This window comes from Pseudophryne corroboree, chromosome 3, assembly GCF_028390025.1.
Source record: "Pseudophryne corroboree isolate aPseCor3 chromosome 3, aPseCor3.hap2, whole genome shotgun sequence".
NCBI lineage: Eukaryota > Metazoa > Chordata > Amphibia > Anura > Myobatrachidae > Pseudophryne > Pseudophryne corroboree.
In genome coordinates this window covers 494,460,078-494,475,336 of record NC_086446.1, presented here as the reverse complement: position 1 = coordinate 494,475,336, position 15,259 = coordinate 494,460,078, and the positions used below count along the sequence as shown (strand labels likewise).

The 15,259-nt window shown below is 46.4% G+C and overlaps 1 protein-coding gene across 7 annotated transcripts in view; it reads right to left on the bottom strand.

Moving 5' to 3' along the window:
* Positions 1-15,259, bottom strand: part of DNAH9 (dynein axonemal heavy chain 9) — a 1,014,643-nt gene that overhangs the window by 219,761 nt on the left and 779,623 nt on the right. For 5 of the 7 annotated variants that reach the window (XM_063960955.1, XM_063960957.1, XM_063960956.1 and 2 more), the window contains one exon: positions 14,227-14,325. The exons of the other annotated variants lie outside the window; for them this stretch is intronic. In XM_063960955.1, the coding sequence (XP_063817025.1) occupies positions 14,227-14,325 (99 nt within the window). The remainder of the gene's footprint in view (positions 1-14,226; positions 14,326-15,259) is intronic. 7 annotated transcript variants of the gene reach the window in all.

Sequence of the window (15,259 nt, the reverse complement as noted above, 5' to 3'; positions counted from 1 at the left end):
GATGGACCTACCTTACGAGTAGAGTGAGCAGAGACAGCTGGAATAGGGAGATCAGCTTGAGAATATGCTTCTGAAATCGTCATCCGAAGCCATCTTGCTAGTGTCTGCTTATCAGCAGACCATCCTCTCTTGTGAAATCCGTAGAGAATGAAAAGAGAATCTGTCTTTCTGATGGCACTGGTACGATCCACGTAGATCCTTAATGCACGGACCACGTCCAGCGATGCATCTCCCACAGAAAGTCCCGGTACCTGGAAAACCAGGACTACAATGTCTCCATTAAGGTGGAATTTAGACACCACCTTTGGAAGATATCCAGATCTAGTTCTGAGAACTGCTTTATCTGGATAAAAAATCAGAAATGGGGAACGACATGATAATGCCCCTAAATCTGATACTCTTCTAGCTGATGCTACAGACAGTAGAAAGAGAACTTTAGCTGTCAACCATTTAAGATCCACTTTATTAAGTGGTTCAAATGGAGCAACTTAAAGGGCTTTCAGGACTAGACTTGAGTTCCAAGGCACTGTAGGAGGAACAAAAGGAGGTTGAATGCGCAGCATTCCCTGGAAAAAAGTACCCACATCCTGTAAGTTGCCAATTTTCTTTTGGAACCATACAGTCAATGCTGACACTTGCACTCTCAAGGAAGCCACCATCAAACCTTTATCCATTCCTGCCTGAAGGAATGCTAAGACCCTGGAAACTCTGAAAGACATAGGGTCCATTTTCCGTTCACTGCACCAATGAATATAGGTTTGCCATATTCGGTGATAAATGCGAGCTGAGGAAGGTTTCCTTGCTCTGAGCATAGTGTGAATTACCTGCTGTGAGAATCCTCTTGACTTCAGGATAGAGGTTTCAAGAGCCACGCCGTCAAAGATCCAGATGTCTGTGATAACAAGGACCCTGCCTCAGTAGATCTGGACGTTGAGGGAGCAGAAGTGGAGCATCCATCGACATTCTCTGCAGATCTGTGTACCAATGCCTTCTGGGCTATTAGTATCATGGCACCTTTCCCTTGCTTTATCTTTCTCACCACCCTGGGTAATAGGATGATTGGAGGAAACACATAAGCCAGATAAAAGTCCCATCTCACCGACAGGGCATCCAGAAAGATCGCTATGGAATCCTTTGTTCTTGACCTGTATGTGAGAACTTTGTTGTTCAGATGGGACGCCATGAGATCTATCTCTGGCGACCCCCACTTGTCTACTAGAGTCTGAAAGACCTCCGGGTGTAAAGCCCATTTGCTTGCCAGAATGGCGTGTCGACTGAGAAAGTCCACTTCCCAGTTTAGGACTCCTGGAACGAACACTGCAGACAAGGCTGGATGATTAAGTTCTGCCCACTTTAGTATGTGACTTACCTCCTTCATCGCTTTTCGGCTGCGAGTTCCTCCCTGATGGTTGAGGTATGCTACTGCCGTCGCATTGTCCGAGTGGATCTGGACTGGTTTTCCCCGAAGAATGTCCTTTGTCTGTATCAGTGCCATGTATATGGCCTGAAGTTCCAATAAATTTATTGGCAGGCAACCTTCTTCCTTGGTCCATTGCCCCTGGAAACACAACCTTCCTGACACTGCTCTCCAGTCCTGGAGACTGGCATCTGTCGTCAGAATTTCCCAATCTGATATCCAAAAGGGTCTCCCCTTATCCAGATGGGATGTCTGTAGCCACCAGGCTAATGACCTTCTTACTTCTATCGTAAGAACCATAGTCTGTTTTTATCGTCTGATGCAACCCATTCCATTTGGCAAGAATCAGACGCTGCAGAGGCCTCGAGTGGAATTGTGCATACTCCACCATGTCGAAATGTTGACACTGTCAAAGTCAGAAAAATATCACGCTGCACATTGCCATATATGCACCTCATGCGAGTGCCTGCTGCACGTGCATGAGCCCTCCCGTGCGTGCATATACTCGCCTTTGCGTGCACCCGCAGGCGCACGATATGCGCATTTACGGTAGAGTTTGTGTGCGTCTAGCGGGCGACTCAATCGTAACATATTTTAGTCATATAATGTATTTTGTAGATTATGGTCCCTTTGATAGAATCTGAAAGTTTAGTTAATGTAGCATGTTCAGGGACAAAGAGATCCCTCTTTGTTTGATACGAAGGGTCAGACAGGGGTTACACAGTGGTGTTTAGTATCCATCGGAAGAGAATATAATTAGCAATATTCCGGTGTTGGTTTGAAGCGGATTACTCGCTCGTGCGTATAGTTATGGACATAAGAAGTTTATGGACATTTACTATATTTGCACTTTATTACCCATGCGGCGGGAAACCCAGTTTCCCTCCCACCTGAGCAGTTTGGAATAGTCACAGCCCACCTGTATGAACCAACCTATGACCTTTTGTTATAATGCGGAGACGAATTCCTGTGTCCAATGAACAATAAGAATGTAGGGACCATTGTACTGTACTATGTGTAAGTGTATATAAAGACAAGCCGACCTGGGCCAGCTCTCTACTCTTTTCAACGGTTCTCATCACTGATAATCGGGAGCTGGATATCCAGAAAGGCTCTTGCGATTGTTTCCCCTTGTGCGTAAGTTCTCTGCAACCATATTTATCTCCTATTTGTTGTAAGCCATTCTCTCTCTCCTTCCCCCTTAAATGTTATTGTGCCGCTATTGTATTTTATGTGTAGTAATTCGGTTAGGTATGTTATGTTAGTTTGGTAGTGTATAACTTGTATTGTGTATTCTTTTGCAATTGAACGTTCATTCTCTCCCTTAAAGGTGTTAGAACCTTAGACCGGTATTTGAGTGTTTATTATATTGATAAAGTGTTCTCTGAGCGTCACATATGCTCATACAGCTTTTAAACTAACAAGGTTACACTATGTTGCATTTACACCTTATCACTGCACAAAGGTTTACAGTATAAGTACATTGTTTATGATATTGTTACAAAGGTTTAACTCTGTGAGCGTCAGCGCCGCTTGTGATCTCCTCGTGGTCTCGAGCGTCCGCTACGCTGATAGCGTATCATTACGTTAGCCGGCAGCCTATAACGTGCTTGCCTTTACGCTTTAAGCCGTGAGCGAACGTGCCGCTCGTGCGTCTCGTCCACGGCTAAGCGTTTGCTACGCTACGTGCGTACTCTTACGGTATTCCAATTGCGTACTGTGTTCATTAACCTTTTAGAATGTTTTACATAGGATAAATTATAGGCTTTTACAACACCATCAAACCCATCACATGCATTGCTGCATGAATGGATACCTTTTGACTGTGTAGCAAGTCCTAAATCCTTGACTGAACCTTGGATATCTTGTTCAGAGGTAACATTACTCTCTGGAGACTTGAATCCAGTACATCCCCCAAGTGAGTCATCCGCTGTGATTGAACCAGAGACGATTTTGCCCAATTTATGAGCCACCCGTGCTTCTGCAGACACGTTATTGTCTGTTGTAGATGACATAGGAGCAATTCCTGCGACTGTACCAGGATTAAAAGATTGTCGAGGTATGGAAAAATTCTTAGTCCCTGTGGGCGGAGATAAGCTACCAATACCACCATAATCTTGGTAAATACTCTGGGGGCTGTGGCTAACCCAAAAGGTAGGGCCTGGAACTGAAGATGCTGTTGGAGGATAATGAACCTGAGTTAGTACTGATGGACAGTGCTTTAGGAACATGTAGGTAAGCATCCTGTATATCCAGGGATACCATATAATGCCCTGGCTCAATGGCCAAAATGATGGAACGTAAAGTCTCCATGTGAAACCGAGGTACCCAAGTGTACTTGTTCAGCACTTTGAGATTGAGAATGGGCCGAAATGACCCATTTGGCTTCTGAACTAAAAAAACTAGTTGGAGTAAAACCCCTGTCCTCATTGTGCATGAGGAACTGGAATGACTACTCCTGACTGAAGCAATTTCTGAACTGCCTCTTGCAAAGCCCTGGCCTTCGTCTCTACCCGAGACGGGGCTGGTGCAAAAAAACCTTCGAGGAGGGTGCTTCTTGAATGCAAAAGCATAACCTAGAGATACTGCTTCCTGCACCCAGGCATCTGTTGTAGACTGATGCCAGATCTGTGCAACCTGAAGAAATTGGCCCCCACCCTGGGATCCCCCAGGTGGAGGCCCGCACCATCAGGCTGATGGCTTATCTGTTTTACCAACCGGTCCTCTGGTAGCCCAATGCTTTTTAGTCTTACCAGACGTGTTGTATTGGGACTGCCTGCTATCACTTTTACCTTTAGCTTTTCCTTGAGACCGAAGGGGCCGAAAAGCCGTAACTTTAGGTTTTAAATTGTATGTGGAAGGAAACTTTACTTTCTTGGAGTCTTCTTCTGAGTCCAAAATATTTGTCAATTATTTACCAAAAAGAATATTTTCCAAAACCTTCTTAGATTCTGAATCAGCTTTCCACGTACATAGCCAAACTGCTCTATGAGCAGCTATTGTTGAAGCTGATGCCCTGGAGGCAATAGTACCCATATCCAATGCTGCTTCTTCCAAGAACATTGCAGCCTGTTTTATATGTGCTATATGGGATTTTTGTTCTCTAGATGCTATTGAAAAATCCCCCTCCAGTGCATCAGCCCAGGCAGCTACTGCCTTTGCTATCCAAGCTGAAGCCATGGCTGGCCTTATGACTGCCCCAGGTAAAAAATGGTTTTTAGAAAACCATCCACTCTCCTATCCATGACATAATTTAATGATGTTGAAGGCAAAGGTAATTTAGATTTTTGCACTAATCGAATCACATGCGTATCTACTTTAGGAGCCACCTCCCTTTTTAAACAATCCCCAGCTGGAAGAGGATAATTGGAATTCCAAACTTTTATTAGGTGTAGCCCAAGCCTATTCCATGATTTCCGTCAGCTGATCTGACCCTGGAAACTCAATCTTAACTGTGTTGGGACATTTAAACACAGGTGCCTTGGTTTTTAACACAGGTTCTGCTGAATCCTCTAAGGATAGAATGGCTTTCATTGCTTTAATTAGCTCAGCTATATCCACTGAGCTGAGACCTACCTCCTCCTCTTCGTATGCCAAAGTAGAATTAATTGAGCTTTCATCCTCCGATGAATCCTCATCTGAACTATGGCCCTCATTCCGAGTTGTTCGCTCGCAAGGCGATTTTAGCAGTATTGCACACGCTAAGCCGCCGCCTACTGGGAGTGAATCTTAGCTTCTTAAAATTGCGAACGAAAGATTCGCAATATTGCGATTACACATCTCGTAGCAGTTTCAGAGTAGCTTCAGACTTACTCGGCATCTGCGATCAGTTCAGTGCTTATCGTTCCTGGTTTGACGTCACAAACACACCCAGCGTTCGCCCAGACACTCCTCCGTTTCTCCAGCCACTCCCGCGTTTTTTCCGGAAACTGTAGCGTTTTTTCCCACATGCCCATAAAACAGCCTGTTTCCGCCCAGTAACACCCATTTCCTGTCAATCACACTACGATCGCCTGAGCGAAGAAAAAGCCGTGAGTAAAAATCCAAACTTCATAGCAAATTTACTTGGCGCAGTCGCAGTGCGGACATTGCGCATGCGCACTAAGCGGAAAAACGCTGCGATGCGAAGAAATTTTCCGAGCGAACGACTCGGAATGACCTCCTATGTGTAGCCTGTGAGGATAAAGATTTACTTACCACCAGCCTGTTTCTTTGGAGAGGCAGCTGCTGGAAGTGATACACCACAAGTGGGAAGCTGCATGTAAGGGTTAATCGTGTAACCCAGTGGTTCCCAAACTGTGTGCCGCGTCACCCTGGGGTGCCTCGGGACACTTGCAGGGGTGCCTCGGGTTGGTGGTCCAGAACCAATTCAAATTCTGATTGGTCAATGTAAAAAGCAAAACCAGTGTTAATGGCTGCCAATCATAAAATATATTGACAATTAGAAGCAAATCTTGTCCCTAACCACATAAGTTACCCTAAGGATGACCTAAAAAGACAATTTACATAATTTAATATTTCTTTCTACATTTTTCAATAAAAAACTATTGGCTTAGGGGTGCCGTGCAAAAAATTCTGATACTCTAGGGTGCCGTGATTCAAAAAAGTTTGGAAACTACTGGTGTAACCTATCCCCGGTACAGGAGTTGTAGGAATTATCCTTTCAGCTATACTGGATAAAGTCTGTGAAAACATAGCCCAAGGTGGATCAACCTGCATCTGAAATTGACTTGTATTTTTTCAAGAACCCCTGGTGAAAGCTAAAACAATTTGCACACAACCCATCCTGAACCAAATCCTTAGAGGATAACACAGCTTTGCAAGACAAACATGATATGAGCGTTGGTGTTGCTGTGAGTGTATCTTCCTCACCTCTGCCGCTCTTAGACATGATAATTAATCAACACTTTCACAGTGTACTACACAATTTGTGACTGTAATCACATTAAGCTTTTTAAAGTGACATGCAATCCGACCCTACCCATGCACCAGTATTGAGGATCAGAATAGAACAAAACTGACAGAATATAGTAAAGTCAAAAATCACACTAGCAGTCAGTCACATGTTATACCTTAGTATAATAAGCAATATGAGCACATTATCAACTACATTTCAAGTATGTAGGAGAACATATTACTGAATCATGTATAAACAGATCTACCGTATTCAGACGCATTGCGAAAGAAACAACAGTAAATGTATACCGACTCATTTGCAATAGGCACTTATCTAACTATTCATACTCAAAAAGGTAGATAGAGACTTAGTGCTGTATTACCCGTACTCAGTAGAGTGGGATACAGGGAGACTCACCTCGCTTCCAGGACCGATCAATATGTTAGTGAAAGCTGAGTGGATCCAGACGCTACTAGTGTACACTGCCGCTCCATGAACCTATAGTGAACACAGACGCAGCAGTCACACAGCCGCCTATGCTGTGACTGGGTCCCCTTCGTGTACAGCGTCTGAGACGGAAGCGGGAAACAGTTCATGGCGGGAGACTCGGAGGAAACTGGTCATGAACCGGGGGGAGGGGCGACCAGGAGAGCTTCTGACTCCCTACTGCTGACATCAACCCTAGGGATCGCGGCTTCATACTATTCCTGGAGCCTATGATCCCTAAGGCCTAGCGGTGGTGCACCCGAGGTGGCAGCCACGTCAGCAACTGTTTAGTAGTCTCCTCCCAAAACAGTGCGGCTGTGTCTGTATTCCCCTTCTAAGCGGAACCAATGCCTTACCTTCTCCCCATGCTCCGGCCACAGCCTGGTAACGTCTGCTGGACCTGCTAGTATATCCAACACAGACAACCACCGAAACAGCACTGTACTCGTGGGTATGCGTTGTCGCGACCTGGCGTTGTTGGAGCGACTCTTTCTAAGGTACGTATAAGACACTGTTTAGAAAGATTGCTCTGAAAAATAGTAAGACTATAAAAATAAAATAAGAAAGCTTATGGCTGCTAAAAACCAGCAGCCCTCTGACCACGGTCCGGCTCCTGCCGCACCAAACAAAAAACTGTTTTGCCTGAGCCAGGAGGCAGGAATGTATAGACGGGCCCGTTGCCTGCTGGGAGGCCGGAAAGCTTTGACCGATTGGTGCAAATCTGCTGTCGCTTCATCATATCCCATTGTTATCCTGTGGATAACGGAGAATTATTATCAAATATTTCAATGTATGCCACAAGCCACATTTTTACGGGCTGCAGGACTTTGATGGAACTGTCCAGAATGACAGACTTCAAGAGAAGCATAATATAATTAAAAATAAGAGTGTGGCTTCTGTGGAAAGTGGCTGTGGTTTTATGGAGCTGGTCAGGGTTTGACTAGACTGTAGGTCTGGTTTAATCAATAATGAGAAGGGCTCTTATTTTTGTTCTGATTTTTTTCTCTCTATATTTTACAATGTATGCTACCATTTAGATAAACCATAATACTATGACTACATACTGTGACTACAGCACAAAAACAATCAATGATACAAAAAAAGTACAGTAATATGTCAGTAAAACAATCTGCATAATTAACTGCCTAAATATGATATCTATGAGCAGTGTCAAAGCACTCAGCCTACTGGATAATTAATTAATATAATCAGAGAATTCCTCAATGATTTGTAATATCCTAATTATTCACACCAGAGATGTGTTGTCACATATATTATGAAAATCATACCACACCCTTGGCTCAAATCATGACCACAATAGTAATAGCACTGTGTATAACACAATGTTTACTAGAGCTTAAACCACAACATGGAGTATAAGGAACAGAATGGAGCTGCTGTGCATTTCCATTGGCAGCAGCTTCTCCTACATAGTTTGCTGTGTGTGTGGATCTGAGAACTCAATCTTCGCACAGGACAAGAGAGCAGCTGGCAGCAGGAAGAGACAGGCGTTTTAACATGAGGTGGGTGAATGTCTAATACTGGTTATACTATGTATGCATATTTATTATGGGATGTTTAACCTTTTCCTGATTATTTTATAGACTTACCAGTGGCGTAACTACTGCCCCCGCAGTCCTCGCGGTGGCTTGGGGGCGAGGGGCTGCGGGGGCGCCACTGATTTAGAACAGATTGACATGCGGACGAGCGTCCGCATGTCAATCTGCGATCTCCTCTCCCTCCCTGCGGTGCCTGCTCCCCCGGCCCCCCCCCCCTATGTGTTGGAGGGACACGAGCGCATCGCGCGTCTCTCCTGTGTCCCTCCTGGCTCTCCCCCGGCCGGTCTAAGGAAGCAAGTGCCGTTCGTGAGCTCTGATTGGCTCACGAACGGCACTTCCTTTATTAGACCAGCCGGGGGAGAGCCAGGAGGGACACAGGAGAGACGCGCGATGCGCTCGTGTCCCTCCAACACATAGGGGGGGGCCGGAGGAGCAGGCACTGGGGCATATACCCGGCACTGGGGACATATACCTGGCACTGGGGGGGCAGATCTGGCACTGGGGACATATACCTGGCACTGGGGGGGCATATACCCGGCACTGAGGGCATGTACCTGGCACTGGGGGCATATACCTGGCACTGGGGGGGCATATACCCGGCACTGGGGGCATGTATCTGGCACTGGGGGCATATACCCGGCACTGGGGGGGCATATACCTGGCACTGGGGGGGCATATACCCGGCACTGGAGGCATATACCTGGCACTGGGGGGGAAGCAGGCACTGGGGGGGAAATATCTGGCACTGGGGGCATGTACCTGGCACTGGGGGCATATACTCGGCACTGGGGGGGCATATACCCGGCACTGGGGGCATATACCTGGCACTGGGGGGGCATATACCCGGCACTGGGGGCATATACCCGGCACTGGGGGCATATACCTGGCACTGGGGGGAAGCAGGCACTGGGGGGGATATCTGGCACTGGGGGCATATACCTGGCACTGGGGGCATATAACTGGCACTGGGGGGGCATGTACCTGGCACGGGGGGCATATACATGGCACTGGGGGCATATACCTGGCACTGGGGGCATATACCTGGCACTGGGGGGGAATATCTGGCACTGTGGGAGAATATCTGGCACTGGGCGGGCATATACCTGGCACTGGGGGCATATACCTGGCACTGGGGGGGCATATACCTGGCACTGGGGGAATATACCTGGCACTGGGGGGGCATATACCTGGCACTGGGGGCATATACCCGGGACTGGGGGGGCATATACCTGGCACTGGGGGGGGAAGCAGGCACTGTGGGGGAATATCTGGCACTGGGTGCATATACCTGGCACTGTGGGGGAATATCTGGCACTGGGTGCATATACCTGGCACTGTGGGGGAATATCTGGCACTGGGAGCATATGTGGCACTGGGAGCACGGCCCTAGCAACAAGCACTACCCCCTAGCAACGAGCATGACACCCAGTGCATGAAACCCCTGGCAACGAGCATGACATCCTGGCACCGTGCATGGAACCAAGAGCATGAAACCCCTGGCAACGAGCAGGTAATTTAAAAGTAATTGGAAGCCTTACTGTAGAACTTAATGTGTAATGGGCATTACGGTGTGTGGCATAATGTATCACGGACATTGCAGTGTGTGTCATAATGTATCTGGCATTACGGTGTGTTGTATACTATGTCACGGGCATTGTGGTATGTGGTATAATGTCTCAGGATCATTGTGGTGTGTGTCATACTGTGTCACAGACATTGTATGTGCTATAATGTATCAGGGGCATTGCAGTGTGTAGCATAATGTATAACGGGCATTGCGATTCCTGTCATAATGTGTCACAGGCATTACGGTGTGTGGCATAATGTGTCGGGGGCATTACGGTGTGTGGCATAATGTGTCGGGGGCATTACGGTGTGTGGCATAATGTGTAGGGGGCATTACGGTGTGTGCATATTGTGTCATGTGCATTATTGTCAGTGATCGCAAAAACGCGCTATGGCGCGTATTTTACCCAGAAACAGCCGCCCGGGACTCACATTTAGAAGATGAGCGGGTCCCACAGGACGCGCTCATCTGAATATGTGTTTGCATGTGTTAAGCCTGTCAGCGGAATGCAGGAGGTGACTGGCTGTTTCCTCGGCCAATCACCTCCTGTAGTCTCCATCCAATCACAGCCTGCAGCATCTTCCGCTTTGAATCCTGCTCCCCGCCAGCACATGAATCTGTGCTGCAGGGCTGACAGACTGGCCCCGCTCATCCGGCTCCACTGCCGCTCTGCCGCCAGCACCCTCCTCTGCGACTGGGAGTACAGCTCCGGATCTGCCCGCCGCCACCCACCTACCCGGGACCCGCTCAACGCCCCACCGAGACCCGACAACTACCTTCCAGCAGGAGCCGGCCGGGCTGCACAGCTCCCGCTGTAGGTAAGCAGTAGACAGTGCTGCATCGCCCCGCTTCACCTGGAGTAGCTGGTGCAGATGCGGGATGTCCGGGGGCTGCAAGCTCCGTGTGTGCAATGTGAGGCCGCTCAGAGTGTCAGGGCCTCACTGACACCATTTTTCTGACAGCACAGTGCAGTGAGTGCACTGGCACAAGTAGCCAGCCGGCGCCGCAGCATGAAGGAGCTATCTGTGAAATCGCAAGCAGAGGCTGGCAAGAAGGAGCTCCTCCGATCGCTTCCCCTGACGGGCTGGCCACTGCTAAATATACCAGTAATCAGTACAACTGTGCAGTGACACTGACTTTCCCATTGCACCTGGGGCTCCACTACTTTGACACAGTTGGAACTGATTATCGGTATATTTAGCAGTGGCCAGCCCGTCAGGGGAAGCGATTGGACGAGCTCCTTCTTGCCAGAGAACAGCCTCTGCTTGCGATTTCACATAGAGCTCCTCCAGGCTGCGGCTACTACAGGCGCAGGCTGGCTACTTGTGCCAGTGCACTCACTGCACTGTGCTGTCAGAAAAAATGGTGAGTGTCAGTGAGTTGCTGCTGGGGGCGGAGCCACTTGTGTCAAACGGCCCCTTCGTGCAACTGGAAGTGATAAGTGAGTGGTTACTGCAATGTGCCTCAGTGCTCTACCAGGCGCATTGTGTATAATAACGTGCTCTACCAGGCGCATTGTGTATAATAACGTGTTCTACCTTGCGCAATGTGTATAATAACGTGTTCTACCTGGCGCAATGTGTATGATAACGTGCTCTACCTGGCGCAATGTGTATGATAACGTGTTCTACCTGGCGCAATGTGTATGATAACGTGTTCTACCTGGCGCAATGTGTACGATAACGTGTTCTACCTGGCGCAATGTGTATGATAACGTGCTCTACCTGGTGCAATGTGTATAATAACGTGCTCTACCAGGCGCAATGTGTATGATAACGTGCTCTACCTAGTGCAATGTGTATAATAACGTGCTCTACCAGGCGCATTGTGTATAATAACGTGTTCTACCTAGTGCAATGTGTATTATAACGTGCTCTACCAGGCGCATTGTGTATAATAACGTGTTCTACCAGGCGCATTGTGTATAATAACGTGCTCTACCAGGCGCATTGTGTATAATAACGTGTTCTACCTGACGCAATGTGTATGATAACTTGCTCTACCTAGCGGCAATGTGTATGATAACTTGCTCTACCTAGCGGCAATGTGTATGATAACATGCTCTACCTGATGCAATGTGTATGATAACGTGCTCTACCTGGTGCAAAGTGTATGACGTGCTGTACCTGGTGCAAAGTGTATGACGTGCTGTACCTGGTGCAAAGTGTATGACGTGCTGTACCTGGTGCAAAGTGTATGACGTGCTGTACCTGGTGCAAAGTGTATGACGTGCTGCACCTGGTGCAAAGTGTATGACGTGCTGTACCTGGAGCAAAGTGTATGACGTGATCTACCTGGATCAGTGTGCATAGGAGGTTCTACCTGGTGCAATGTGTATAAGCGCCACTACTGTGTGGTGTAATGTGAATTGACACTATTATGTGGTCACGCCCCTTCCCTATGAAGCCACGCCCCTAAAATTTTGCGGCGCGCCTACGGCGCGCACTACCTGTTCTTTACGGTCTGAGTGGTCTAACGCCAATTCACTTTCTGCCTAAGGGCACCAAAATGTCTAGTTACAGCTCTGGTAGAGGGTGTCCTGCATGCTACACAGCCCAGCAGCATTGTCACCCCATCCCCCCCATCTTGCAACACTTTTGTAGTGTCCAAACAAGATTAAAATGAATAAGAACCTTCATTCCGATGGGACCCAGAAAAAGACCGGTAGGACCCCAATTTTTAAAAGTGAAGGGTCCCTGGGACCCACTTTTTTTTGGGCTCAGCGCGATCACTGATTGTGTGTGGAATAATGTCTAAGGGCCATTGCAGTATGTGGAATAATGTATACTGGGCATTACTATAAGGAGGAAAAATTACAAATAATGTAAGGGGCATGAATCAGGATTATTTTTCTTTCCTGTGGTGGCCAACGTCTGGGCGTGCAGGTTGCAAAACTGGGGTATAAGGTAGTCTTTTCCTGCAATGCCACGCCCTCCACGCAAAGCCACGCCCATTTCGACAAAGCCACACCCCTTTTTGCCAGCGCGCGCCTGTGGCGCGCGCTTTTTTCTACCTTTGCTAGTGCCAATTACGGGGTGTATGGGGGGGGGGGGCGCCGAAGGATTTTTTGGCTTGGGGGAGAAAAATTTCTAGTTACGCCACTGAGACTTACCCTTACAGTCTATACTATAGACCAGTGTTTCCCAAACTTAATATTCAGGGAACATGACAACTACCACTTTTAAACCCTGTCAACCACATCAACAGTCTTGTGTCGATATTATGGCAGTACACCACACCTCTGTATAACAGTCCTCGTATAAATTTCCTGTGTTCAAATATGGCTATCATAGGTTTTACAGCTGCAAACTATGTAGACAGGAATGAAGCATCCCATAAAGGAAACTTTTCATACATGAATCATCCAAGAATACATCTAATTTCGCCCATAATTAGCAAAGTCAATTACATTATTCATCAGATGGAGGTAATTTTGTTGACAAGTTGGTGAATAAATGTCATTATATTAGCTGCTCTGTTCCCTAATGAGAAGCGCTAAATGACTTTTGCGGACCATTTTTCCTTTTCTGTTAATCAGCTGTTCAGGAATCTTTCAACACATTGCTAGTCTGTCTGGTGAGGTGTTGAAAACCTTAACTTAAAAGATAAATCTGATATGTTCACCACATCACAGCGGTGCCAAGCCTGGAGAGAGGGCACATATTAACACTCTGACAAACACCTTGTTGCGACATATCAAGAGAAGAGAAAAAGGAACTACATCTGGGGCATACTTATGACTAGATTATTAATTTAAAATACAACTTTTATTAAGAATAGTATAAAAATCAGGATGTAGAGCAATGTCATCACATAAAGATAAATTACTTAAATAAAGTTTAAGAGGAGAATGTTGTAAAATATATAAGCAGCTGTATAGACCATCTCAAGCTGCTTAATTTCAAAGAGGCAAGTTAGTTATCTTATTTTGGCAAATACAGTAGTTTGTTTCCATAAAAGTAGGGTCAAGAACTGATACAGTTCCTAAACCCATCTAATTAGGAATAAGGTACACTGTACACTTTAAATCGTAACATGAATTAGATTTATTTATTAATTAACTAGTATTGCTAGCTATTGTGCCCAGCGTTGTAGGTTTTTTTTTTTCCTTTCTCTTCCCTCACCTTCCACTCTTTCTCTTTCCCTGTCTCTCCCTTTCCCACATTCTTTTTCTTTTCAGACATTTTCATATTATCTCTAGGGGACTACACCCACTTGCATTATTACTGCTATACTGTAATATGATCCTAATAGTCGATCTTTACAGATACATTCATCTAATTATTCTTATCTTTCTTACAACAACATCTGCGGAATCTTGCCTCTCTCTCTTAAGAACCTGGTAGAACTCTGCAAAAGGCTTGACAACTGCAGTGCCACTTTCTGATATCGATAGCAGCTGAAAACACCAGATGCAGAAAAATATTATTTAAAATGTCTATTAGTAACATATATACTGACTCCTTACACAAATAACACTCTACTAATGGATCAATCACATTTCTAATGTCAGATAAAATGATAAAATACTAAAAGGTCTATTTATCTTCTTTGCGGCTATTTATCAAAAGTGATGCCCAGCGACACTGGCTGACAGCCATAAGAGTTGTCTTAACACACGCAACGCCAGTCAGTAGTCTATCAGAGAATGCATGAGCCAGCTTTCAAGATCCCGCATGCGCATTGAAACTGGAAGCCTGGATGCAGTTCCAGGTTCAATAGAAAAAAGAAAAAAGAAAGTGTTTTAAAATACAAAAAAGGCAAAATATGTAAAAAAAATAAAAAATGCATTCTGTATATAGGAACCGAGCTGACATCGTCGTGGTAAGACAGTGACAGTATCTGTGACGAAACTAGATGGACTTGGACTGAGAACCTTTTTATTCATCACTCATTTCTCACAGTATAATGTACTTTTTAATCCTTGGCCCAGTCTATGTATATACACCAGAGCATAGGTGTATCGTGTATACTGTTATTTCATATTATTAGGTATGTATTGTCCTTGCTATTACCTGCAATAGGGTATGTATTGGAGACATAGGCGCTGATTCCGTGGGTGCTCCCGGGCCCGAGCACCCACGGAGTTGGCCCTATGCAGCTCCTTACAGTCACCACCTGCGCTCACCCCGCAGGCGGCTCATTGAATGTCGGCTGAGGGAACCTGAAGTGCCGTGCCTGAGGCTCCGCTGAGACTATGCTGTGCTCACTCCCACTGCCGGCTCATGTAGTGTATGCCTACACCACATGAGCCACCAGCAGTGGTGAGCGCAGCATAGTCTCAGTGGAGCCCCGGGCACGGCACTGCAGCTTCCCCCAGCCGACTCTCCCGC